Source organism: Leucopleurus acutus (genome assembly GCF_964270905.1).
Source record: "Leucopleurus acutus genome assembly, chromosome: 2".
Taxonomy (NCBI): Eukaryota; Metazoa; Chordata; class Mammalia; order Artiodactyla; family Delphinidae; genus Leucopleurus; species Leucopleurus acutus.
This window is the reverse complement of record NC_139143.1, coordinates 193,006,479-193,031,891: the sequence shown is the minus strand read 5'-3', so window position 1 is coordinate 193,031,891 and position 25,413 is coordinate 193,006,479. Positions and strand designations below refer to the sequence as shown.

General features: G+C 61.2%; 2 protein-coding genes across 2 annotated transcripts; one reads left to right on the top strand and one right to left on the bottom strand.

Moving 5' to 3' along the window:
- Positions 1–1,939: 1,939 nt before the first annotated feature.
- Positions 1,940–19,546, top strand: LOC309979093 (ATPase family AAA domain-containing protein 3). The gene is made up of 16 exons (XM_082865704.1): positions 1,940–2,167; positions 5,464–5,540; positions 6,159–6,260; positions 6,379–6,438; positions 6,938–7,007; positions 7,212–7,377; positions 7,547–7,616; positions 7,998–8,153; positions 8,667–8,723; positions 8,903–9,028; positions 9,218–9,342; positions 10,427–10,478; positions 10,803–10,873; positions 11,676–11,843; positions 12,888–12,996; positions 18,811–19,546. Exons 1-16 carry the CDS (start codon positions 1,966–1,968, stop codon positions 18,958–18,960), a joined length of 1,761 nt encoding a protein of 586 aa, XP_082721830.1. The 5' UTR covers positions 1,940–1,965; the 3' UTR covers positions 18,961–19,546.
- Positions 19,547–20,187: 641 nt separating this feature from the next.
- TMEM240 (transmembrane protein 240) lies at positions 20,188–25,294 on the bottom strand (the record flags this gene model as incomplete). The annotated part of the gene is made up of 4 exons (XM_082865173.1): positions 20,188–20,336; positions 20,469–20,677; positions 24,933–25,039; positions 25,238–25,294. 4 exons carry the CDS (start codon positions 25,292–25,294, stop codon positions 20,188–20,190), a joined length of 522 nt encoding a protein of 173 aa, XP_082721299.1.
- Positions 25,295–25,413: the final 119 nt, after the last annotated feature.

Below are 25,413 nucleotides of genomic sequence, written 5' to 3'. Positions count from 1 at the left end.
TTAAGCCAAGTTAAACGAAACTGACTTTTTTGTGAAACTGACTTTAAAATTTATTTATTTGTTTGACTGCCCTGGGTCTTAGTTGCAGCGTGTGGGATCTTTTGTTTGTTCGTTTTAGTTGCAGCGTGCGGAATCTTTAGTTGCGGCATGTGGGATCTTTATTTTTAAATAATTTTTATTATTATTACTTTTTAATTTTTTGTTATTTTTTAATTTATTGTGGCTGCGCTGGGTCTTTGTTGCAGCATGCGGGCTCTGTGTTGCGGCATGCAGGCTCAGTAGTTGGGGTGTGTAGGATCTTAGTTCCCCAACCAGGGATCCAACCCAGGCCCCCTGCATTGGGAGCATGGAGTCTTAACTGCTGGACCATCAGGCAAGTCCCTGACACTGACTTTTTAAACGCAGAACTTTATTTTCAATTATTCCTTGTCATACAAAAGTACACAAGCTTTCCAAATGCTGGCCTGTGGATGGAGCTAGAGAGTTGCCTGTGACCCAGGACCTCACTTCTCTTACCCATTTCTTCTTTACCCAGCAAAGCCAGCCCGGAGTTCTATTGGTTGTGTGGTTTGTAGCTGATCTGTAGAGACCTTGATTATGGCCAATGAGGGACATCTTTGGTTTTTCTCTTGATTTGGGGAAACGAAACAAACAACAAACCCCAGACAGAATTATCTTAGAATTTTTTTGTTCCTATTTTTCTTCAGGCTTAAGATTAAGACTGTTTTCAATCTAGTGGAGAAACTCCGTATAATACTGGGAACTCAACAAATTCCATCAGGGAAAGAACGCAGGGGCAACTTGGATATTGGCCCAAGAAGCAAACTCTGCTAACTTTGGACACTGGGTTCTAGAGCAACGCTGGCCTCTGTCCATCCTTGTCTCTCTCTGCCCCAGGCGGTCCAGCCTGCACCTTGGTCCCTGAAGCAGGCACGTGGCCTCTGGGGGTTCCCAAGGAGAAACCTCACCAGGCAGAGACCAGAGCCAGGACCCCTGGGCCTTGAGGAGCTCTCCTTCCGCGACGGCGCCCTCTGTGGGGCCTCGGGGGCTCTGCCGTCCCATACTTCTGGGGTTGCAGAGCTCTGTCCCCTCCCTTGGGAGCCACTTTACCTACAACCACGGACCGCTGAGTTTTGTTGTGACGCCGAAGAGGAGGCTCGGGAGAGCCCTTCATTCTACTGACGGTTGCGGGAGATTGGCCGGGGCCGCGCTTCCGCTCTTCCATCATCTCCGTAGCACTGACTGTATGCGCTAGCACCGAGACCCACTAAGCACCGGGCCGGCTTGCCCCGCGCCAGACACGCCCGGCCCGTAGGGCGGTTCGCCCTGCGCTGGACACGGCCAGCCCGTGCTCCGCTGTCCGAGGGGGCCGCTCAGCCCGCGGCGCCGGCGCCTGCTCTCGGGCCCGGTCCCCAGACCCCCGACCCCGCGCCCGCCTCGGGCGGGGTCCTCCCCCGCCTATCGGCCGCCTCCCACACTCTTCCTCTCGTAGGCCTCTCCCTCGGTCGGGACGCCGCGCATCAAGTGGCCTCGGCTCCAGCACTGGCCTCTCTGCGGCCCCGGGGGCCGGAACTCTGTGGGCGCCCATAGCAACGGGGCCAGTGTCGTTGCCACGCGGAAATGACGAACCCAAGGGCGCGCACGCGCCCAGACCCTCAATTTCGTCCCTGACCAACCGCGGTCACCTGGCACCTCGCCCCGCCCGCTGACGTCCTACCCGCCCCCCCCACCGAGTCAGCTCCTGCAATCGCTGCAGCGATGCCGTGACGTCACGGTCCTCGCAGCCAATCCAAGGGCCGCGCGGGGGGGGACATGGACCTCACGCGCATCCGTCGCCCTGGAGGAAGGGCCGCCGCCGCGCCTGCGCAGTCTCTGCCGCCGGCTCGCGGCGCGTGGACCGTGCTCTGCGTCGCGCGCGTCCGCACGGCTACGGGTTCCGGCGGCGGCGCGTGGAGCTCGCGAGCCATGTCGTGGCTCTTCGGCATCAAGGGCCCCAAGGGCGAAGGCGCGGGGCCGCCGCTTCCGCTGCCGCCCGTGCAGCCCGGGGCCGAGGGCGGCGGGGATCGCGGCGCGGGGGACCGGACTGCGCCCAAGGACAAATGGAGCAACTTCGACCCGACGGGCCTGGAGCGCGCGGCCAAGGCGGCACGCGAGCTGGAGCACTCGCGTGAGTGCGGGGGTTGGGCGCGGGGAGGGCGGCCGGGCGGCGGGCTCGGGGGCACGGTGGCCCTTAGTGGTCTGAGGGATCGAGCGGCGAGTGGCCGTCGGGGGGAAACCGGTCTCCAGCGGTAAGCCAGCCGGAGCCACCCTGCGTGCAGGGAGGTTCGGGATCCCCTGATCCTCTGGCATCTTCCCAGTTGCCACGCGTCCTTCAAGTGGGGAAACTGGTGCCGAGGGGACTCAGAGGGTAGAGGCAGCAGCTGGCAGGGCTGCACCCTGGTCTCCAGTTACCGCCTCTTGCCGTCTCCACGCGGAACGGCCAAGGGTGGCCTGGTAGGGGATCCGTCCGTGGTGGTTGCTGGGCAGTTTTCCGCTTAAGAAGGGAAACGTGTTTGAGGGGCGTTGGTCTTAAGGGAAATAAAGCAGATTTGCATTTATCATTGGAAAAAGGTAGCGTTAAGGTAGGCGAGGTCTATAAAGCAACAGATCAAGCAGCCCTGGGCCAGTTGATGACCTTCCTGACCCAGGCCCTCAAGACATCAGCGGTGAGTGTACCTTCACTAAGCCCATGGGTTTTTTCACAACCTTCTTTTTTCTTGTGGCTTTAACAGTTCGTGTCAAGATCAAGATTAAGGGTCTGGAATATAGCACATGCTGAGTAGGTAATAGCTGGAAGAATACAGTAGCTCTTAAACTTTTAAGCAGAGGTGCTCTATTCTCAAGACTTTATGGAGCAGTCTTGTTGTGAGCAGAGGTGAGCACAGTCTTCCTGTCTGAGGAGGGGGTGGCCTGGCACTTTGTGGCTCAGTCCCCACCTTCCCGCTGGGGCCACGAGAACATCCTGGGCAAAGGTCTCCAGCCTTTCTGGTTCTCAGATCCTGGGAGGGACATTCAAAACAGAACAGCCTGTTTCCTTAGGCCTAGCTGGAACACGCCCCTGTTCAGAGTGGGTGTTAAGTATATTAGATGTATTAGGTTTGCAAGATAATTTCAGTTATCACTTGATGACTGAAGAGAGGCTTGCAGAGGAGCTTGAGAGACAACGGTTGGGCTTCAAGAAACCTCAGATGATGAGAGACTTCTGACATGAGACCTAATACTTTAGGTTTGTTGGGGGGGTTGGCCCATTCACCGTGCCCAGAATTTCAAAGTTTGCCTCCTTTTGAAATGTGAAGGCCGACTCTTGGCCTCTGAAACCCGCACAGTTGTACGTACAGGCTGGTGTGAATAGCCTTGGGTGTGTCTGAGGGTAGCAGCGACTTCCTCTCTGCTCCTGCCTGTGAATTGCTCCCAGGTCTCCTGCACTGGCTGCCCCAGAGCTCTTGCCCCAGGACATTCTCCACCTGGGTCCCCAGAGCCTTGGCCTCTGCTCCCCCATTTCCCCAGCAAGCAGCATCTCCTGCAGAGTCCCTAGCTACCACCACCTAGAGGCATGGTCCACCCCACTGGCGTCCACATCCAGTGATACTGTCTCAAGTGTGGACTCTACTTCATTTCTGTTCCTGCCATCCTTCCTGGCTTTTCTGCTGGCCGATGGGGGAGGTTTCACCCTGGGCTGCCGCCCCTTCTGTCCCCATACCCTCCTTCCCAGGGTGCCTGAGCCCCTTCTGTCCTTAGCCCCTCTGCAGGCCTGTTGTCTGGAAATGCTCCCAGTTCACAGCCAGAGTGCCTGCCCTGGTTGGCCTGTACCCGCTCTTGTTCACCTCACTGCTCTCTCCACGCAAACCAGAGACGTCCCCAGCTGCTTCTTACAGCCTGACCACTGTCTGTGTCCTTCGGGGCCCAGCCTGATGCTACCCAGTTCCCCAGGTTTCCCAGGCCCTCCTTGGACGCCAGAGCAGCACGTTGGCCTTGAGCTGTGTGCTCCACGCACGTACAGGGTGCCTGCCTGTGGTGGGTGCAGTTAACGTGGCGGCTCGCACATCTCTCGGTGTAGGACGACTTCGAGGTGACAGTCATCATCGTCAGCACTGAGGTCGTAGCTTGTGATCGGGGGCTCGCGGGTTCCTGTGCTGAGCGATTTACGTGCTTTCTCCACCCTACTCCACGGGTCGGGGGAGGGAGCGCCCTGCTCCATTGGCAGGCAAGGTGCTCGGAGCAGTCAGCCTACCTGTCAAAGGTCACGGCGTGAGTAAGCAGGCCAGCTGCAGGTCCTCCCCATACTCTGAAGCCAAACCGCGAGCCCCAGCCTACCTCAGCCCTAGAGCTTCCACCACGTGCCTAACACGTGCTTGGAGCCAGCGAGCCCCAGGGGTTACGCTGTAGTCAGTGATGCAGGTGCTGCAGCTTGGGGTCCTGGGGTCTGCTGCTTACCTTGAAGGCCTCAAAAAATAAGACAGATTGTGGTGGGGGGGTAGAAGGGTGGACGTGTGGGCAGCAACCTGGGAGCGTGGTAGCATCAGGGAGGTGGGCTCATGGGGTCCCAACCTTCTCTCCGTGCTTTTATGTGTTAGAAAGTTTTTGTAGTGAAGCGTGGCGCACAGGAGAACTCTGTCATCACGGATCTATTAGAGAGGCCCGACGTGCAGGCTTTTTTAGCAAGGAGAGCACCGGATACCCACATATTTCCACATGTGAATTCCGCTGATGAAGAGAATACACCTGGAAGCTGTCAATCACGCACACACGTGTTTCTAACGTGTGGCCTGTGAAGAGCTGTCAGCCTATGTGCATCGGCTTCTTTCTGGGTTTTGGGGGTTTTTTTTTAACATTTATTTATTTGGCTGCACCAGGTCTTAGTTGCGGCATGCGAACTCGTAGTTGTGACATGTATGATCTAGTTCCCTGACCAGGGACCTAGACCCCTGCACTGGGAGCACAGAGTCTTAGCCACTGGACCACCAGGGAAGTCCCTTCCTTCTGGTTTAATCCTTGTTTGCCCCTTACGTTCTTGCCTGCCTGTGCTTGCCTGTCTGTGAATCAGTAACAGGTATCAGAGGCTCAGGAAAAATGTTCGCACTGGAAAAATAAAGGACGTTCTAGCCACAGGCTTGCTTTTTGTTTAATGGGGAAACGACCACCATGTTGACCCTCCTGCTGTCAACAGGCGGGCGGGGGACAGCCTCTCTGATGGAACCCTTTGGAGTGTGACAGTCCCCTGGGGGCAGACCGCACACACACGCTTTCCGCTGGGGATGGAGCATACACAGGTGGCCCTTGGAGGGAGGGGTGGCTGAGCAGGTCCGACCAGGGTGGCCACGCGTGCGCTCAGGTCGAGGTGGGCTGTGGTGTCCCTGAGCAGCCCCTGGCACTTGTGAACACTCGCCCAGTGTCCTGATGCCCACACACCTGCCCCCGCTGCAGGACACGCCAAGGAGGCGCTGAGTCTGGCACAGATGCAGGAGCAGACACTTCAACTGGAACATCAGGCCAAGCTCAAGGTGAGTGTGGGTGTGGTGCTGGCAGAGGTGGGCTGCAGCCTCGAGGCTGAGGGGCCCCCAGACAGACAGAACATGGGCGGTGGGTGCAGCTCCTCCCTCTAGGATTTGAGGGAAGCGGGGATCAAAGACAGGTGTGTGGCCTGAGTTTTGTACAGAACTATCTGGAAGGGCACATGTGGGTGAGGAGTCTGGTCTCCCCGAAGGGGGACTCCTGCCGTCACTCTGAGCACGTAGTGAGCGAGCGTAGGAAAGGCACAGGCTCTACCCTCCACCACGGGCTGTTGTAAAGCGAATCAGAAAGCAAGCACGTGGCATAAGCGCAGCGGAAACGGTGTAGGGGGCTGGGGGAGTGACAGGTGCCCCAGGAGACCGTCTGGCTGCTTTGGGGCCTGGCCCTGTCCGTTTTCCTGGCTTCTCTCTGCTTGTGGGTCTGGGTCCTCCTGGGCCTAGGTGAGGCTACAGCTGAGCACCCACAGGCCTGTGGGGTGCAGACCAGGCTGCATCCCTGCCCAGGCGCTGCACAGGCTGTCCGGCTCCTTGGAGCCCACGCAGGGGAGGGGCGTTGGGGTGGGAGGCCTGGCCAGGCCCTGGGCTCAGGGCGGCTGGTGTGTCGCGCAGGAGTATGAGGCCGCCGTGGAGCAGCTGAAGGGCGAGCAGGTCCGGGTGCAGGCCGAGGAGCGGAGGAAGACCCTGAGTGAGGAGACGCGGCAGCACCAGGCCGTAAGGCGGCGGGGGTGGGGCACGCGGGGCGCTCCTTGGGCCCCGCGCCCGCCGAGTCCCACCCTGGACCGTGGCTTCTGTGCCCGGGCCGTGTGCACACCGCTCTTTCCCTCCCTAGAGGGCCCAGTACCAGGATAAGCTGTCCCGGCAGCGCTATGAGGACCAGCTGAAGCAGCAGGTGAACTCTGCCCAGCCGCCTGTCTTCCCCGAGGGCGTGGGCATCCCTTGGGGCGGGTGGGGGCCAGAGCCTGGGGTCTGCCCGGCAGTAACCACTACCTTGGAGGGGTGGGGATCTGCCCGCACCGCCCCAAGGGTCTCCCGGGTGGGACCCTGACTGACGGGTCTGTGGGGGTCATTCAAACGGGTCTGTGGGGGGGGGGCATTCAAACGTCGAGCCTGTTGTGGGCGTTTTAGTTTTTAAATTAAACAGTCCAGCAGAAAGCCTGTTTTGTGAGGACAGCTGTGGGTTAGGCCTGCTCTGAGGCCGAGCTAGGCTGGGAGCCGCGGCTCCTGCCTCAGGCTGTACAGCCTGCAGGCCTCAAGGTGACCATCCCCTGGGGTCGGAGCCCCTGGGGCGATGGGGACATCTCTGAGGCCAGAGCAGCTAACCTGCTGGTGTGATGTTGACCGTTTCCTAAACTCGAAGCCCTTCCCTCTCCCTTGTGGCTCCTTTTCAGCAACTTCTCAACGAGGAGAACTTACGGAAGCAGGAGGAGTCCGTGCAGAAGCAGGAGGCCCTGCGGCGAGGTAGGGCCCTGGCCTGGGAGCTCACGGGCCAAGGGCCGCGGGCCTTGCTTCAGGCCCTGTGCTTCCCAAGCAGCGTGAAGCAGCGGGCGCAGAGACCCTTGGGAGAGGGGGGTGGGGGGGTACCCGGGGGGTACCCTGCGCTTGCGCTTCATCCTGGGTCGGGGGGCCTCGGGCTGAGCGCTGCTCCCCGCTCTCCCTGGGCAGCCACCGTGGAGCGGGAGATGGAGCTTCGGCACAAGAACGAGATGCTGCGGGTGGAGGCCGAGGCGCGTGCCCGGGCCAAGGCTGAGCGCGACAATGCTGACATCACCCGCGAGCAGATCCGCCTGAAGGCTGCTGAGCAGCGCCAGACCATCCTGGAGTCCATCAGGTGAGGCCGTGCCCAGCGGGCATCCTCTCGCCCCTTCCCCTGAGCAGGCACCCCACTACTCCCCTGGCCGGTCCTTCTGTGGTGACCTTTGGGGCTGACCTTGGAGCCTGGGCTAGGCGCACGGGCACAGCCCGATTCCTTCCCAGTCATGCCACTGCTTCCCCTGCAGGACGGCTGGCACCGTGTTTGGTGAAGGATTCCAGGCCTTTGTGACAGACTGGGACAAAGTGACAGCCACGGTAAACAACGCTGCCGTTTTCCTTGCGGTCTGTGTCACGTGTCGGGGTCTCTGCTGGCTGTGAGAGGCGCCTGGCGCTCTGAGCGTTCACAGACCTACGGCTGAGGCGGTCGCTGCCCCCGCGCCCCCCACTGCCACTGGAAAGCCACAAGTGACGCAGCCTTTGGGTTTGGGGCGCTCGGAACAGCTCAGTGTTGGCCCTGGTGGGGCTGGGAGGAGGGTGTGGGAGGGGTGCCAGGCGTCCGTTTCATCTCCACACCAGTGCCTGCCCTTTGGAAAGGTACTGGTGGGGCCCGGCTGAGACTCAGGGAGCTGGTGGGGGAGCCCCTCTTTTCTGCCGGGGATGGGGTGGGCGCCACCTGCCTCCCCCGCCCTGTTCCAGGTGGCTGGGCTGACGCTGCTGGCCGTCGGCATCTATTCCGCCAAGAATGCCACGTCGGCCATAGGGCGCTACGTGGAGACGCGGCTGGGGAAGCCGTCCCTGGTGCGGGAGACCTCTCGAATCACGGTGCTGGAGCTGCTGAGGCACCCTGTGCAGGTGACCGCGGGCCTCCTGGGTCCGTGTGGCCTTACGGCCGAGTCGCACACGTGGCCCCTTTTCCCCTTTTTACTCAATACTGCCCTGTTCCCCTGCTCACAGATTTGCATTTGGCTTTCTCTTCCTGACGCTATTCCTCTGGCCCTGTGGCGTCAGCACTGGGGGGACCCTCACGCCAGTCTGCTCCGTCCCTCTGTGGGTCTGTGGGCATGACCGTCCCCCTGGGTGGACTGGAGGTTGTATACAAACTTCTGGGGCTCCAGCAAGCCATCTACCCGTAAGATAAGTCGCTGGAAGCAGCCCTGTGTCGGCTGCCTTCCTCGAGGGGAGCCAGGCTTCCTGCCTGGCCTGGGTGCTGTGCACCCACGGGCAGTGCTGTGGGCTGTCGCTAGAGGTCAGTGTCGCCGACAGTCTCCCCTGCCGGCCTTCTCCAGGACAGCTGGTAACGCGTGTTCTGGGGCGGCTGCACCGTGGGCGCCGCCGTTGACCCTGATACCCCCCCGCGCCCCGCAGGTCAGCAGGCGGCTCCTCAGTAAGCCTCAGGACGCATTGGAGGGCGTCGTTCTCAGCGTAAGTGGGGCTGCCTGTCCCTGGGACCTTCCTGCCCGGGCGGGGCTGCTCGGCCTTCCTGGAGTCCGGTTTACTGGCTGAGCCCCAGCCAGGGAGAGGCGGCCTCTCGCACTGACCCAGGCATTCAGGAGGGATGGACTCAGCGGCACAGCGTCCCCAAACCTCGTGTCCTCTGGCAGCCCAGCCTGGAGGCTCGTGTGCGGGACATCGCCATTGCCACGAGGAACACCAGGAAGAACAGGAGTGTGTACCGGAACATCCTGATGTATGGGCCACCTGGGACGGGCAAGACACTGTTTGCCAAGGTGAGGGCACAGTAGCTGGGGGTTGTGGAGTCTCACCTACCGGGGAGAGGTGCCGTGGGCACATGGGAGGCGGCCCCTGCCCAGCTCTTCCAGGAAGGGCGTCTCCCCACACGCGGTCTGGTCCCCAGCGACCGGCGCGGTGGGCTGGAGGGCAGACGGAGCAGGCGTTAAAGTGCCTTTCCCACCCAGAAACTCGCGCTGCACTCAGGCATGGACTACGCCATCATGACGGGTGGGGATGTGGCCCCCATGGGGCGGGACGGCGTGACCGCCATGCACAAGGTCTTTGACTGGGCCAACACCAGCCGGCGAGGGTGAGCTGGGTGCCTCCTGGGTGGCCCTGGGGCTCCTGCTGGGAAGGGGGGTTGGTGACTTTCCCCACAGCCTGTCCCCAAGGTCCGGGAGCCTCTTGGTCCCAGAGACTTTGTTTTATTTTATTTTTGGCTGCGTTAGGTCTTCGTTGCTGCGCGTGGGCTTTCTCTAGTTGTGGCGAGCGGGGGCTACTCTTCGTTGTGGTGTGCATGCTTCTCATTGTGGTGGCTTCTCTTGTTGCGGAGTACGGGCTCTAGGTGCGTGGGCTTCAGTAGTTGTGGCATGCAGGCTCAGTAGTTGCGGTGCACGGCCTCAGTAGTTGTGGCTCGTGGGCCGTAGGGTGCAGGCTCAGTAGTTGTTGCTCACGGGCTCAGTAGTTGTGGCTCACGGGCTCTAGAGCGCAGGCTCGGTAGTTGTGGCGCACGGGCTTAGTTGCTCCTCGGCATGTGGGATCTTCCCGGACCAGGGCTTGAACCTGTGTCCCCTGCATTGGCCGGCAGATTCTTTTCTTTCTTTTTTTTCTTTTTCTTTAAATCTTACTTATTTATCTATTTATTTTTGGTTGCATTGGGTTTGGGTTAGGGTTAGGGTTAGGGTTGCTGCGTGCGGGCTTTCTCTAGTTGCAGTGAGCGGGGGCTACTCTTCATTGCGGTGTGCGGGCTTCTCATTGTGGTGGCTTCTCTTGTTGCGAAGCACAGGCTCTAGGTGCGTGGGCTTCAGTAGTTGTGGCACGTGGGCTCAGTAGTTGTGGCTCATGGGCTCTAGAGCACAGGCTCAGTAGTTGTGGCACACGGGCTTAGTTGCTCCGCGGCATGTGGGATCTTCCCGGACCAGGGCCTGAACCCGTGTCCCCTGCATCGGCAGGCGGATTCTTAACCACTGCGCCACCAGGGAGGCCCAGTCCCAGAGACTTTAAACCGTTTAAGACAAGGGGTCACCAGCCTATTTTTAGTTACTTTCTCGTGACACTGGTACTTCACACGCCCCCGTCTATGGCCAAGGTCTGGGTCCCGGTGGGGGCAGTGCAAAGTTTGGGGTTCCTGCGGGGCCGTGCCCTGCCTGCCTCACGTGGCCCTGCCCTTGCAGCCTCCTGCTCTTCGTGGACGAAGCAGATGCCTTTCTCAGGAAGCGAGCGACTGTGAGTGTCTGGAGACCACCCTCTGGCCTGGGGAGTGGGCAGGGCGGGCGGGGAGCTGGCAGGGCGGGCGGCCTGGGCCGCGGTGTCTGCACTTCCTGGAAAGGTCACCGGGAACCTGCTCCTCAGCTGCGCTTTCTTCGTCCATTTTATTTGAAAAGTGGAAGTTCAGCCTCTTTGGAGTCAAGCTTCAGCCTTCGAACTTAGATTCATTCTGTCGTGGACGAGCGGGGGCTGTGCCTTTCTGCGGAGCCTTTCCTTAGCGCCCCCGTGGCTGCTTATAGAACTCCGGCGTGCGGACCTGACGCCGGACTTTTGTCTCTGCAGGAGAAGATCAGCGAGGACCTCAGGGCCACCCTGAACGCGTTCCTGCACCGGACAGGCCAGCACAGCAGCAAGTGAGGAGAGCCCGTGTGCGGGGGCCGTGGCACTGCCTCAGCTCATGTGGCTGCTGCGGGGCGGCCGACCGAGCAGGCTCACGCCTGACCCACGTGGCCGGACGCAGTGGGACGGCCCGATGGGCGCCGTGGGGCGTCTGTGGAGCTGCGGAAACAATGTGCTGGGGTCTCTGAGGCAGAGCCGAGGGGCACAGGCTCGTCCACAGGCCACTGCCCTTGGCTCAGGCCCTGGGCATTTCCGGCTGCCCATGAGATACATTGTCAGGGGCTCACCCCACAGCCAGGGGCCCCAGGTCACAGGTTGCCCTAGGATTGGGCTGGCCTTTCTGGGCCCCCTAATCCTGCTCCTCCAGGTGGGTGAGGTCCCTCCAGCCCCCTGCCCGCTGGTGGCATCTAGCCCTGCCGGTCAGCCAACGTGGCTACCACGCCAGACTCACTAGCCTTGCCCGCTGCAGCTGCTGCCGGTGGAGACCCTACCCCCACTGAGACCCCCAGGGGCGTGTCGAGTTCCTGCTGAGTTGGCACGTCTGCTTAGCTGAGCCCCAGGCTTCAAGACCCCAGCACTTGGTGTGGGAGGGGCAGGGATCTGTCTCAGACCTGGGTGCCTGGGTCCCCGTCCCTCCTGCACACAGGGAGGCTTCCATGGCTGGGCCACCAGTCGGGGAGAGGCACGAGCTGGGGCAAGACGGAGGGATGGGAGGCAGAGGGCGGCGCCGGCGCAGCGGGGTCTCGCGTGGGAGGGCGCCGCACGGCGGGTTCTGCTGGCCCCGAGCCCTGAGCCCTCGCCGTGTGCTGGCTGCAGGTTCATGCTGGTCCTGGCCACCAACCAGCCCGAGCAGCTGGACTGGGCCATCAACGACCGCATCGGCGAGATGGTCGGCTTCGAGCTGCCGCGGCGAGAGGCGCGAGAGCGCCTGGTGAGGCTGTATTTTGACAAGTATGTTCTTAAACCAGCCACAGAAGGAAAGCAGTAAGTGTCCCCGCCACCACGGCCGCTCCCCGCCCGTGCCCCTGCCCCTGGGTTTCACGTGTGGGGTCATGATCGCCCATCACTGGAGGCCCTGCTGCCCCGTCCTGCCTTTGAAACGCTCAGATCCAGGCCACAGTCAGGCCCTGGCAGTGGCGGGCTGTGCCGGCCCACTTCTGGCCTTGCTGAGCCTCCCTCTGGGGCCCCTCCCCAGCACACGGCGGGGCCCACCAGGCCAGGGGTGCCCTCCCTGCTCGTCCAGGCCCTCTCTCGCTGTTGTCGGGAGCGTTCCAGATAAGCCAGCGCTGGTCTATTTGTAACCCTCTCCGGGGACCAGATCTCAGCCCCACCGACCTGGTTCCCGCCTGGCGCTGCTGAGCCGTCTTCTGTTCTGCGGCGGGCTTTGCCTGCCCCTGCCACCCGTCTGACAGCTGCCCCCAAGCTCTCTTATCTGGGTCTCTTTCCTTTTGCCCCTGGCTGGCCCCAGTCCCCCACCTCCCCACCCTGCTCCAGCTCCCGATGGCGCATCCTAGCCCAGCTGCAGCCTGGACACTGCGTGCAGCCTGAGTTTCTGAGCACTTTTTCACAGGAGTCTGAGCGGGCTCTCTTGGGCCTTCAGCCAGGCCTGACTGGGCCTGGCATCCGCCTGCGGGGGCGGGATTAGGAGCTGGCCGCTGTCTGAGTGCTGGGCGGGGTCCCTGCCCCCAGGCAGGCGGTGGAGCTGGGAACAGGCCCCCAGAGCTCCTCCGTTCTCCCACACCCTGAACGGCCCCACGGCTGCCCCTGAGCCCAGCATGTGCCCCACCCAGGCCCCATCTTGGGCTCCACGAGGAAGGGACATTTGCCCAGCAGGGTAGGAAGGTGGAACAGCCAGACCTGGCCCCAGCAGTGGACGTTGGGCAGGGGGTAGCTCATTAAAGTGAGGGGGTCGGACGTGTCCCGCCTGGGGTTTCCCAGCACAGGCTCCTGCTCTCCGTCTGTGTGGGAGCCTGGGTCCCTCACGGGCCTCTGCTCTGGCCCAGGCATCACTTGGGAATTCTTTACCAGGCGCTTGAAGCTGGCCCAGTTTGACTACGGGAAGAAGTGCTCAGAGATCGCACAGCTGACAGAGGGCATGTCGGGCCGGGAGATCTCCCAGCTTGCTGTGGCGTGGCAGGTGAGCTGGGGATGCGCCCCGCAGGCCAGAGCCCGACCGAGCCAGGGACCCTCAGAGTTGTCGAAAGGTGACTGGGCTGGCACCTGCACCTCCCCCCACCAGGGTGTTTCTGAGTGATTTTTTGCACAGACGTGACATGATGCCCTCCCTTCCCGCCACCACCCTCTGCCCCCCGCAGCAGGGAGGATGGGCCAGGGCCGTCTGTGGCTTCGCGCGTTATGGTCCTTCCCAGTGTCATTCTGGCCCAGGTCAGGCGTGGCCCTCTCAAATCAGCAGCGTGTCCGGTGGTCATCAAGCTCAGGGTCTAAGGAACCTGGGCTTTGTCCCAAGCTGGGGCCCAGGACAGTTGGCACAGCAAACTGCAGACGGGTGGAGGGTCTGGGGGACACTGCCTGGGCCAGGGATGGAGCATCGTGAGCTGTCGGTGGGCTCACCCGAGGGCGCAGGACGTGAGGAGCCAGGAGGCGACTGACCTGATAAGGAGTCGGGCGTCGCCTTCCCAGCCCCTAGAGGCAGACTGCTGCTTTCGGGGCTGTCTGCGGGGGCGTGAAGGCCTCAGGCGTTCTGGCTTTTTGGATGGGTTTGCTGAGTCCTGAGGGCCTGAGGACAGCTGGACCACGGGAGGTGATTCCATCTTCACCTTGTGGCTCAGGGCACAGAGGCCAGAGTGGCCCTTGTCATTCCCAATAGCCAGGCTTTCATCTGAAACGTCCCAGCAGTGGTTCCATGGGTGCCCAGGGCAGGGAAGCCCATTGACTCCCGGGAGCCTTGGGTGCAGCCATTCAGAACAAGTTTCCCCATGGTCCTTGCCAGGTGGAGGGTGCTGAGTGGCTCATGTGTGGCCACGTGACAACCTGGCCACTGTTAACTTAGCACGAATGCTACGCAGACATCTGCTTGGATTTGAACATCCTTGCCAGATGCACAGGGGGGCTGTATTAGTCAGAATGAACTAGGTCCTGCTGCTGTAACGGACAGCCCCAGATTACAAACTCTGTCCTCATGTGAGTCACAGGGTGCCCTGCTCCAGGCTGGCCTCACTCAGGAACCAGGCCTCACGAGGTTGGCTGTTTCCACGACCAACAGAGTGGCGAACAGGGTGTCTTAGCCTGGGCGGCCGTGACAAAATGCTGCAGCCAGGCGCTTGAACAGACATTCATCTCGTGGTTCTGGAGGCTGGAGGTCCCAAATCAGGATGCCAGTGAGGGGGGTTCCGATGCGGGTCCGCTTCCTGGCTGCCTTCCAGCCGCTTTCTTGCTGTGTGCTTGTGCAGAGCCCTTGGGGGTATCTTCGTACAAGGACACCAGTCCTGTAGGATCAGGGCCCCACCCTTAGGACCTCACCCAACCTGAATCGCTTCCTTAGAAGCCCCATCTCCATGTGCAGCCACACTGGGGGTTAGGGCTTCAGCGTGAACTGGGGGGCGACAAAGGCTCAGTCCCAGTGGTGCCCAGTCCCAGTGGTGGGGAGCGCCCTGGCGCACCTCCCCTCCCCCGCCCTGCCCTGCCCTCCCTGCTCGTTGGGGAACCAGGGGACAGGCCTGTGTGTGCCTGCGTGTGGGGAGCTGAGGATAGTGGCCCCCGCACGCGCATGTGAGGGTGAGTGTTTGCGCGTGGAGGCCCAGAGCCCGTGGGTGCGCTCCCTGTGTGTCCAGCCCCTGGGCAGCCGGGCCCTGGGCACGTCTGCTAGTCCCCACCCCCACCCCCTGTGAGAGAGGGCCAGAATGCCTTGGGGGTCCCACCGTCTGGGACAGGACATGTCAGTGTGTCCCTTTGGAGTTTCTCCCCTGTGGCCCCAGGTGCACAGGGCTGGGCCACTGTGGTGGCTCCTGCCCACCCTCCTCCCTCCAGGCTGAGCAGCCGGGGACCTGTGCACCTGCTCCCCGAAGCCCACCTGCTGGTGTCGCATGGACCCCGCTGCAGCTGCCACCCCCGTGCGATGGTTTTGTCAGTGCAGGTCCGTGCTTCTCACCCTGCAGCTACCTATCATGGGGACCTACTGTTTTTTTTTTTTAAACATAAAACTCATTATTTTAACTTTTTTTTTTTTTTTTTTGTGGTACGCGGGCCTCTCACTGTTGTGGCCTCTCCCGTTGCGGAGCACAGGCTCCGGACGCGCAGGCTCAGCGGCCATGGCGCACTGGCCCTGCCACTCCGCGGCATGTGGGATCTTCCTGGACCGGGGCACGATCCCGTGTCCCCTGCATCGGCAGGCAGACTCTCAACCACTGCGCCACCAGGGAAGCCCTGGTTTCTGTTTTTTGGTAGTGGCCATTCTGATGGGTGTGAGGTGGTGTCTCGCTGTGCTGTTGACTCGCGCTCCCTGATGATCAGTGATGCTGAGCATCTTGTCTTGAGCCTGTTGGCCGTGCGTGTGTCTTCTTCTGAGAAAGGTCTGTTCGAGTCCTTTGACCTTTTTTTAACTGGGTTGTTTGAGGTTTTCTTGTTGAATTGTAGGGGTTCTTTATGTGTTCTGGATATTAACCTTGTCTCAGATAGTAGTTTGCAAACATTTTCCTCTTTTCTGCAGGTTGCCTTTTTTACTCTGTTGATAGTGTCCTTTGAAGCACAAAACTTTTTAATTTTGATGAAGTCCAATATTTATTTATTTTTTTCTTTTGTCACCTGCTTTTACTGTCATAGCCAACAAGTCATTGCTAAATACAATGTCTGGAAGCTTCTCCCATCTGTTTTTATCTATGAGGTTTATAGTTTGAGGTCTTATGGTTAGATCTCTGATCCATTTAGAGTTGATTTTTGTATATAGGGTACAACTTTGTTCTTCTGTATATGAATATCCAGTTTTCCCAGAGCCACTTGTTGAAAAGACTGTCGTTTCCATTCAGTGATCTCAGCATCCTTGTTGGAGGTCACTTGACCATATGTGAGGGTTTATTTCTGGGCTCTTTGTTCTATTCCACTGGCCTGTGTCTGTCTTAGTGCCAGTACCACACTGTCTTGATCACTGTAGCTTTGTAGTAGATTTTAAAACCGGGATATGGGAGACTTCCAACATATTCTTATTGAAGATTGTTCTGGCTGCTTGGGGCCCCGTGAGATTGCATATGAATTTTGGGGTGGATTTTTTGTGTGTTAATTTCTGCAAAAAACATCATTGAAATTTTGATAGGGATTGCGTTGAATCTGTAGATTGCGTTGGGTAGTACTGACCTCATAACAACGTTGTCTTCCAATGCATGAACGCAGATATTTTTCTGTGTTTTCATGTCCTTAATTCTAGCAACATTCAGTGTACAAGGCTTTCACCTTCTTAGGTAAGGTAATTCCTAAGTATTTTATTCTTTTCGATGGTGTTGTAAATAGAATTGTTTTCTTAATTACTTTGCCAATTATTCAGTGTTACTGTGTAGAGACACAAATGGTTTTGTGCATTAATTTTGTGTCTAGCAACTTTGCTGAATTTATTACTTCGGATTTACTATATATGATAAGATCATATCACCTGCAGACAGTTAATTTTACTTTTTCCTTTCCAGTCTGGATGTCTTTTATTTCTTTTTTCTGCCTGATTGATCTGTCTACAATCTCTAGTGCTCTGTTGACTAGAAGTGGTGAAAACGGGCATCCTTGCCTTGATCCTGATCTCAGAGGAAAAGCTTTCAGTCTCTCACCACTGAGACGACGTTTGCTGATGTTTTCTTATCTGGCTTTTATCAGGATGAGGAAATTTCCTCGTATTCCTAGTTTATTGTTTGTTTGGCTGTGCTGCACGGCTTGCGGGATCTTAGTTCCCTGACCAGGGATCATGCCTGGGCCCTCGGCAGTGAAAGTGTGGAGTCCTAACCCCTGGACTGCCAGGAAATTCCCCCTCGTTTATTGTTTTCATCAAGAAAGGGTGTTGAATTTTGCCAGATGTTTTCCTGTATTAATTGAGACAATCAAGTGCTTTTTGTCCTTCATTCTCTTAATTACTTACCTAGGTTGATTTTTCCCTAGGTGAACCATCCTTGCACTCCAGGGAAAAAAAGCCCACGTGGTTGTGGTGTATAATCCTTTCAATACGCTACCGAGTTTGGTTGTTAGTATTTCGTTGAGCGTTTTGCATCAGTTTTCACAGAGGGTCTGGTTCTGTGTGGTGTTTTGTCTGGTTTTGGTATCAGGGTGATGCTGACCTCAGAGTGAGTAGGAAGTGTTTCTTCCTCTCCAGTGCTTGGAAGAGTTTGAGAAGGATGGGTGTTAGCTCTCCTTTAAGCTTTTTTTCAGTGAATTTTTTTTGTTTTTGAATAATTCCAGGTTCACAGAAAAGTCGCAAGGCTAGCACAGCTCCCTCCACACTGGCCGTCTCACCACATCCCTCAATTCCACCTCAGACGTGATCTCTCCCAGAACCCACCCAAATGCCCATGACATTCAGTTCTCCTGTCTCGGGCTTCTCTGGGCTGTGACAGTTCTCAGGCGTCCCTTGTTTCTGACGATCCCGGCAGTTTTGAGGAGTCCTGTAGGACATCCCTCGTTGGGTCTGTCTGATGGCTTTCTCATGAGTGGAATGGGATTGTGGGTTTTTGGAGGAAACCAGAGGTGAGGGCCCCTTCTGGTCATATCGTATCAGGGGGCACCAGACATCCACACGACATCACAGGGATATTGGCCTGGATCCCCTGGTGTCCGTGGTGCCCACCTGGCTTCTCCGTGGTAAAGTCGCTGCACACCCTCTACCTGCCCCTCCCCATCAGGGACCCCCTCTGGCTGCCACCCCACCTCCTCAGCTGCTTTGCAGAACTCGGGCTCCTCGCGGGAGGCCTCAGGGACGGCCCCTCCCTCTGCAGCTTCAGCCAGGCGCTGAGAACAGCCGTGTGGGGAGCAAAGTGACTGGTCATCTCGGATGGGGGAACTTGCTTCCTGTGTCCTGCGTGGGCTGAGGCTCCTAGGGACCTAGAGAGAAACAGCTGGACTGGCTTGGGCTCCCTGCTCGGTGGACACTTGAGTGCACATGTCAGAGCCACAGCTGGGTGACAGGAAGCAGTGGGGCCCGGGGTCACCCAGGAGGCACGCAGCCTGGCCAGAGGAGACCTGCCTTGGCAGCTGAAGTGCTGTGGCCCACGCTGGGGCCCGGTGAGCCAAACTGTGGTCACCCCGCCCACGTGCACGGCCTGGGAGCCCGGGCATCGCGGGTGCAGAGCGCCGCCGACAGCCCGGACCGCGGCAGCCCGCGGTTCTGGGAGGACCGTCTGCAGACAGTGGGGCCCCGAGCGCTCTGCGTGGAGGGCAGTTTGGCCCCGGGGGCTCTGCCTCTCCTGGTGTCTGCGTGGCCTGTGGTGGTTCTGTTGGCTGCTCGTTGGCCCTGAGCCCTGCTGTCCACAGGGCAGGGCCCTCCGGTCTGCGGTTGGGGGCTGGGTTGCCCCCTGACAGCGGGCCTCTGGGTTTCTTTTCTTCGAAAGCCACTGAGAAAGCCAGTGGAGCAGCCAGCACTGGCACCAGCCGGGGGCGCGGGCAGGGCCCCGGGTTTTGCAGGGATGGTGGCTGCTCTGGGCTGCAGGGTCGCCTGCGAGCACATGTGTGCTGCCGCATGTCGGCGTGCGCCTCATGCTGAGCGGCCAGGCCCCTCCTGCAGCTGAGCGCAGGCCCAGGAGAGCAGCCCACGCTTTGCCCCACCTGCCCCTGCCCCAGAGGAGGTGGGTTCTGGGCGGCGAGTGCAGCAAGGATGGGGCTGGCCAGGCTGCCTTGTCCCTGGGTCAGGCCTGGCCTACACGGGTGAGTGGTGACTGGTGGGCCCTGAGGAGCCTCAGGCTGAGGCCCTTCCCCCACGCAGGCAGCCCCTGTGCTGCCCTGCCTCAGTGCTCTCTTCCCCTGCCAGGCCATGGCGTATGCCTCTGAGGATGGGGTCCTCACCGAGGCCATGATGGACGCCCGGGTCCAGGATGCCATCCAGCAGCACAAGCAGAAGATGCAGTGGCTGAAGGCAGAGGGGAGCCGGCCCCTGCTCCCAAGTTCACAGGCCGAGTGAGCCGGGCCTGGACACCTGCAGCACACTGACCAGGTGCCCCAGCTCCCAGCGGACGTGGTGACACCACACAGCCGCCCCCCTCCCGGCGTGTGTAACCTTCCTCTGGTCAGGCCCAGGGCGGCAGGGCAGCATTAAAGGCCTCTGCTCAGGATCAGCTGTGCGGTGCAGCCTCGAGGTGGGGTTGGTTCCCCTGACCCCGCAGCCGCCCCCAGGACACTCCTGGGAGACATGTCCCTCCAAGCCCGGCCCAGACGGGGAGCAGGCACTGTCCGCCATGCCCGGGGCAGCGGCCAAGCTGGCAGCACAGCGTCCCAGGCAGATGCTGGCTGCTGCAGCAGTGACCAGCAGTAGGGGGCCCGGCCAAGGACCTGACCTTGCCCAGTCCCTCCCAGGGCCAGACCCGAGCCCGTGATGAGCAGAGCTGGCCTCTGTGCAGCCCAGCTGTCCTCGGGAGGGCAGTGCCCTTGAGGTCTGTGAACCCATAAAGCCGGGTGCCAAGAACCAGCCCAGCGACCCGCGATGGCCAAGGATGTGTGGAGCGGGGGGACTGCCAGCCCACGGAAGGCAAAGCTCTCCCGGATTGGAATTGGGGGTCTTTTTATCCAGAATCTAATAAAAACTGACAGATACGTCTCAGTGTCTGTCTCATGGCTGATGTGCGGACCCCTGGGTCAGAGGCAAAAAGAAGAGGCAGAGGCTGGAGCTTTCTAGAGAATTTACTGACCAGCAGGGGTGGGAGTCACAGTGAGGCGCCCGACCCGGGCTGCCGCCGCGGGGCTCAGAAGCCTTATTGCTGGGCCCGGGCCTCCCCCGGACCCCTGCCCGCGCCCCCACTGCGGGCCGCGGGCGCACACGCCTCATGCACGTGCCCCCGTGTGCAGACGTGGGCGCACCCGGCTCCCGGCCGTGCTTGCCTCCGGCAGAACTGGCTCCGGCTCCGGAAACCAGACGGACGGACGGAGAGACAGACGCGGGCGCACAGGAAGCCGCCGGTTTCCAGCGGCGGACGTGGTCCTGGGCTGGGCGGGCGGTCCCACCCGCGCCCCCGGTGCCGCTGTCCCCGCGCCCCCGCCCCGGCCCCACCCCGACCCCCTTTATAAAAAGAAGAGGAGACAGCACCTTCCGCCGGACGCGCCCGACGGCCGCGGGCGCCCTGGCCCGGGCCGGCCGTCCAGTCCCGTGAGCGTGGGCGCGGTGGCCGGCGGCCCCGCGAGTCCTGCGCGCGGCTCAGAGGTGCCGCGGGCTCGGGTGACCGTTGTGGTAGAGTTTCTGCTTCACATGCACCATGTTCCCGGCCGCCTCCTCGAACGGCCTGTGTGGCCGCCGGCCCAGCTCCCGCAGGCTGCACAGCTTGGGCAGCCAGGTCCACGAGCCGTCTGCGGGGCGGGGGGCGCGGTCAGGGCGTGGGCTGGTGGGCGGGGCCGGGAGTGGGCATGGCGTGGGCGTGGGAGAGGGCGTGGCCCCGGCGCGGACGAGGCTGTCTCCGGGTCCCCGCGCCGCGCACTCACCGTAGCGCCGGCCCGCCCTCCAGGCGCGCACGGCGCAGTGCAGGACGCCGTCCATCCACACCAGGAACCAGCTGATGCAGAAGCCGAGCAGCAGCCCCAGCATGAGGTCGATCTCCTGCTTGGTGACGTTGTCTGTCACGAAGTAGTTCTCGGAGGCGTCCACCACAGACTGGTCCCCGTCGTACGGGATCACGTAGTGGACGTGGTGCCTGGGGGCGGCAGGGCGGGCTGGCACCTGTCCCGCGGGGCGGGCAAGCTGCACCCGTTTGCCTGCAGGGGTCTTTGAAGCAGACCTTGTGGGGTGCTGAGGTCGGGAGGGGCCAGCGCACTCGCCCAGGACCCGGGTCACCAGGTGGGAGGCTGCCCGCAGGATGGGAGTGTGCGAGGTCATAGGTCAGCGTGAAGTCCAGTGGCTGGCCTCCACGCATCACCCTCCTCCCTCCTCTGCCCAGCCCGGGGCTCAGAGGCAACCCTGACACGGTGACAGGAGCACAGCGCAGGTGGAGAAGGCGTACCGGGGCGAGGGCCCAGGCGGGGTGCCCCCGCCCAGTGACAGGGTCACAGCCCGCCCGTGGGCCTGTGCCCAGAGGCCGCCACTGGCTCCTGGGGTACTGCCCCTCTGGCCTCTCCCTCCCACCCTGCAGTCACTCCGCCCTTTCCTCAGCTTCCCCTCCAAGGAAAGCCGCGTGGGATGAGCCCTGCCTTGGGCCTCTGGTCTTCCTTTTGCCCCTCTGTCCCTTGCAGGAACCTCCCCTGCCCCAGTTCTCTGTGCTTGAGGCCCGGGGGCACCCCCTTAACCGTGCCCCACACAGATCCCGGCTCCTGGGACAGACCCTGGACCATGGTCTGTCCCCTGCATCCCAGCACCCACTGAGGCCTGGGCCGTTCCCCTCAGCCTCCCCTCCCTTGACAATCCAGGCGGAGGCCACACTGAACCCTCCCCACAAGGCTCCCTCCAGTCTCAGGCCTGCGTGGATCCTCTCTTCCTCCAGGAAGCCCTTTGGGCCCCACAATCCCGGGTTGGGTGGCCCTGTCCAGAGACCAGTACCCAGGGCAACAGACTCTGGGCTCCACGCCCCCCCCCCCCCCCCCACCGACAGGAGGGCCGGGGAGAAGGAGCTGCAGGACCTGGGTGCCGGAGGCGTGTGGGGTCCGTGCACCCTGAGCCCCCAGTCACCCTGGGGCCCCTCCTTCCCCGAAGTGCAGGAGCCACCTTGGGGTGCGCCTGCCTGGCTCCCCTCCTACCGAGCCCCTCAGCTGGCTTCTCCAACTCTCCACCCCCAGCACGTCCCCGCGGCACCCCACGTCTGCTCTGAGCTCCAGCTGCCTGCATGGCGTCTCCACGTGGGATCTACAGACACCTCAAATTTGCACCTAAAAATAGCTCCTCCCTCCCCAACCTGCTTCTCCCCATCTTCCCTCGGTTACATGTCGACACCTCTGCCTGGTTTCCAGCTGAGATGGGTCCCCGTCCCCCCCTCGCAACTGGACATGAGCCACCCTCCCCGGCCCCCCAGGGACCTCCTCACAAACGGAAACCCCCCAGGACATCCCTGACCCCAGGCCCCTGTTGCCCGTCCATCACCGACATCCCTGTGCCAGTGGGGGCCACACAGTGCTTTCCACCCTGTGGAGACAGCAGCGGGCAGGCCCCATGTTACCCCCCTCCCGCTCCCCTGGAGACTCCTGGAGCCCATCCGGCTCAGCTTGTCCAGAGTAGGTGGGGCCTCAGCCACCACGGCCCCTTGAGCAGGGACCACCACACCTGGGTTAGTTGGAGAGGACTGCCTGACACATGGTGGCGGCCGTAGCTCATGTGGCCACAGCTCGCCAATGGCCCTTATCAATCATCAATAGGAGATGGAGAACCATTGATGAGCGCCCGGAATGCGTAGCAGCAGAGGACGCCCTTCATCACCCTGGCCAGGCCAGGCCTCCAGCAGCTGATAACACTGAGCGTCGCCGCCATTTCCTGCCCTCCTGCCTTCCGGACCCCGACAGGGAGGGTCTTCCTCGGGACCACGACTTCCTACCCCTGGACAGGGCAGGAAACTTGAAGATGGAGTCACCGAGGAAGCCAGAAACGCCCCTGCAAGTAGGACAAGGCCAGGGCCCCGACTGCCCCGGGGGTGGGGGGTGGGGGTGGGACCTCCAGGGGGTCAAAGGTCATGACCTGTGCCCCCATCGCTGTCCTAGCACCTGCCGCTCTTCCCCTGCTCCTTGCCCTCCTCCTTCCTCCAAGTCAGGCAGGCCCCGGGGTGGGGGTGGGGGGCAGGTGGGGGCTCAGGTCACCCACGTGCACACATATTTCCGTGATGTGTACATACATGTGTCCTGCCTGGGCCACGCATGTTGCATGTGTCTACCTGAGGTCGGACGCATGTTGTGTATACACGCCGGCCACATGCACAGGACATGGCGTGTATACCATGGACTCGGCCCATGAGCTCCACATGTGTGCATGTGCACGCTCGCCCGGGCACGAGCACGGTGCGTGTCACATGGAGATGCACATGCACTGGGCTTTGCGCACAGCCATCCTCTCTGTGGGCACCGTGGCATATGCACGGGTGTGCACCCACAGACACAGCCTGCTGGCACGCACGCTTCACAGCATTTACACACGTGTCCTCTGTATAAAATTCTCCGTATCGGCATGTAGAAGGCACACAAGTGTGTGTGCGCCTTCTCTGCAAACGGGGTGTACACACAAGTAGAGTCCATTGTGGCAACATGTGTACATGGTTCGTACACAGAGGCCTGATATGCCAGACTGTACCCTGCAGACATTCACTGTGCCCACAGGGCGCACATGGGTGCTGTATATTGTGTTACACACATGTACTGCGCATACACATGCATGTTGTCAATATACAAGAATACTTTGTACACGGAATTTACACATCCTCTATGTAGTGATGTGTACAAAGCACACATACATGGACACATACACACACGGAAACACTCTACGCCTACAGCAGGCGTGGCTCTCGTGTTGTCTGTGTCTAAGCTGTGCACTCAGGCCCCGCTGTGGCTTGCACTCCATGGGCACTTGTTTTACACAATCCACGTGTACTCTGGACACTACATATGACCCACACACATCCCCGGAGCAAATACACTCTGAAAACACACCCTGTCTGCCCAGAAGGGCCTCAGTGTGAGGTCTTAGGCACACATGTGCAGGTCACACTGCAACAGCCCTGCACGGAAAATGGGCCTCACTAATGTTTAGGGAGCTGAACCCTGGGCCGGTGGCGGGCACACCTCCGGTCTCCGGGAGGGTCTCAAGACCCCCGCTCACACCCCCAGGCTGGGTCGGCCCAGGGAGCGTGGAGCTGACCTCCTGCCGCTCCTTGGCCTCGGGCCGTGCGCACCACGCAGGAACACGCGGATCTCCGCGAGGGTGTGGCCACCCAGCCAGCACTCCGGATGATTCCTGGCCAACACTCGTGAGGGCCGTTTACACGCCCATCTCCATCTGCCCTGCTGCCCATGTTCTGCTTCGACACCCGGTCTGCACACACAGGCATGTAGCATGCTTAGTGAGGCATGAAACTGTCCTGTCTCTCACACACCCCTCGCCCAGTACGTGTGCACACGTCCCTGGAGCAGCAGCACAGGGCAGGGTCAAGAACACGAGTTCCCTGCCGGCCGCATGGCCCTGGGCAAGTCTGTCTGCTCAGCCTCTGTCCGCTCTCTCGGGGGCCCCAGCGTGCGTGGGGCTGAGGGGCTGCTGCGTGTGCGCACATGTATATGCACAGACGGTACACACATGCGCGTCTCATGAGAAGATGTTTATTTCGTACATGGACATACAAACATGCATGGCCAGGAAGACTCCATCACTACATGTGCACAGAATGGGGGGGGTCACAAAGTGGGTGTAGGGACCTGGGCTCTCCCCTCTCTCTGTGTGACCTTGAGCAGACTCTACCCCCGGCCTCAGTTCCTCCCGTGGACAGCGAGGGGGGTGGGCCAGATGCCCCTCAAGGTAGGCCCTGCCCACCTTGACCTTCTGCTCTTCCCCCTAGCTGGCTCCCAGGAAATTTCATGGACACAGCTCAGGGCCCAGGGAGGAGGATGGTGTCCTCTGTGGGCATAGCCGTGCGCAGGATCCCTCCCGGGACACCAGGCTGGGCTGCTGCTCTCCTGGTCTCCACGCCCCGGGCCAGGAGGCCCTGGACCCGTTCTGCCCGTCACCCGCGGGCCCTTTCTCTAAAGGCAATTTGGGAGGGGGTCCTACTGCCTCGGGCATGCTCCCCACTCCCGGAACACCTCTGTGCCACGGAAGCTGGCCGGTCCTTCCCCCACCCGGCCTGGCGCCAGCCTCAGCAGCCCCCACCGGCCTGGCCCAGCTGGGCCTTGCAGCCCGGCCTGCATGGCGCTCGCTGGAGCCCCAGTGGGCCCCACCTCCACCCCACATGTGTGATCACGCGTGTGCCCCTCTGGGTGCAGACTCACCGGCCACAGTTGCAGTGGCAGACGCGGTCCTCGCCCCGCAGGTGCGGGAGGATGTAGTTGTGGAATCGGTCCAGCAGCGCGTTCATGTCCATCAAGCACGCGATGGCCTGGAAGAGCCCATGACCGGTCAGCGCCGAGGAGCGAGAGGCTGGGCCGGCGCCCCCAGGCGGGGGCCGACGCGCTGGGGATGGGGGAGCGCAGGCCGCCCGGGCCGGTAAACAAGGCGCGGGAGGGGGAGGCGGCGCGCGGGCGCGGAGGCGGGAGCGGGTGCGGGGAGCGGGCGCGCGGGAAGCCCCTCCGCTCACCATCACGATCGACGCCCCCAGAATCATGAAGATCATGGTGTTGGCGCTCATGGACATCGGGCGGGGCCGGGCCGGGCCGGAGCGCCGCCCCCCGGCCCCGGCGCCCCCCCGGCCCCGGCCCGATGCTGAGCCCCCGCCGCCTCTGCAGAGGTCAGCCCGCCGCGCACCCACCGCCG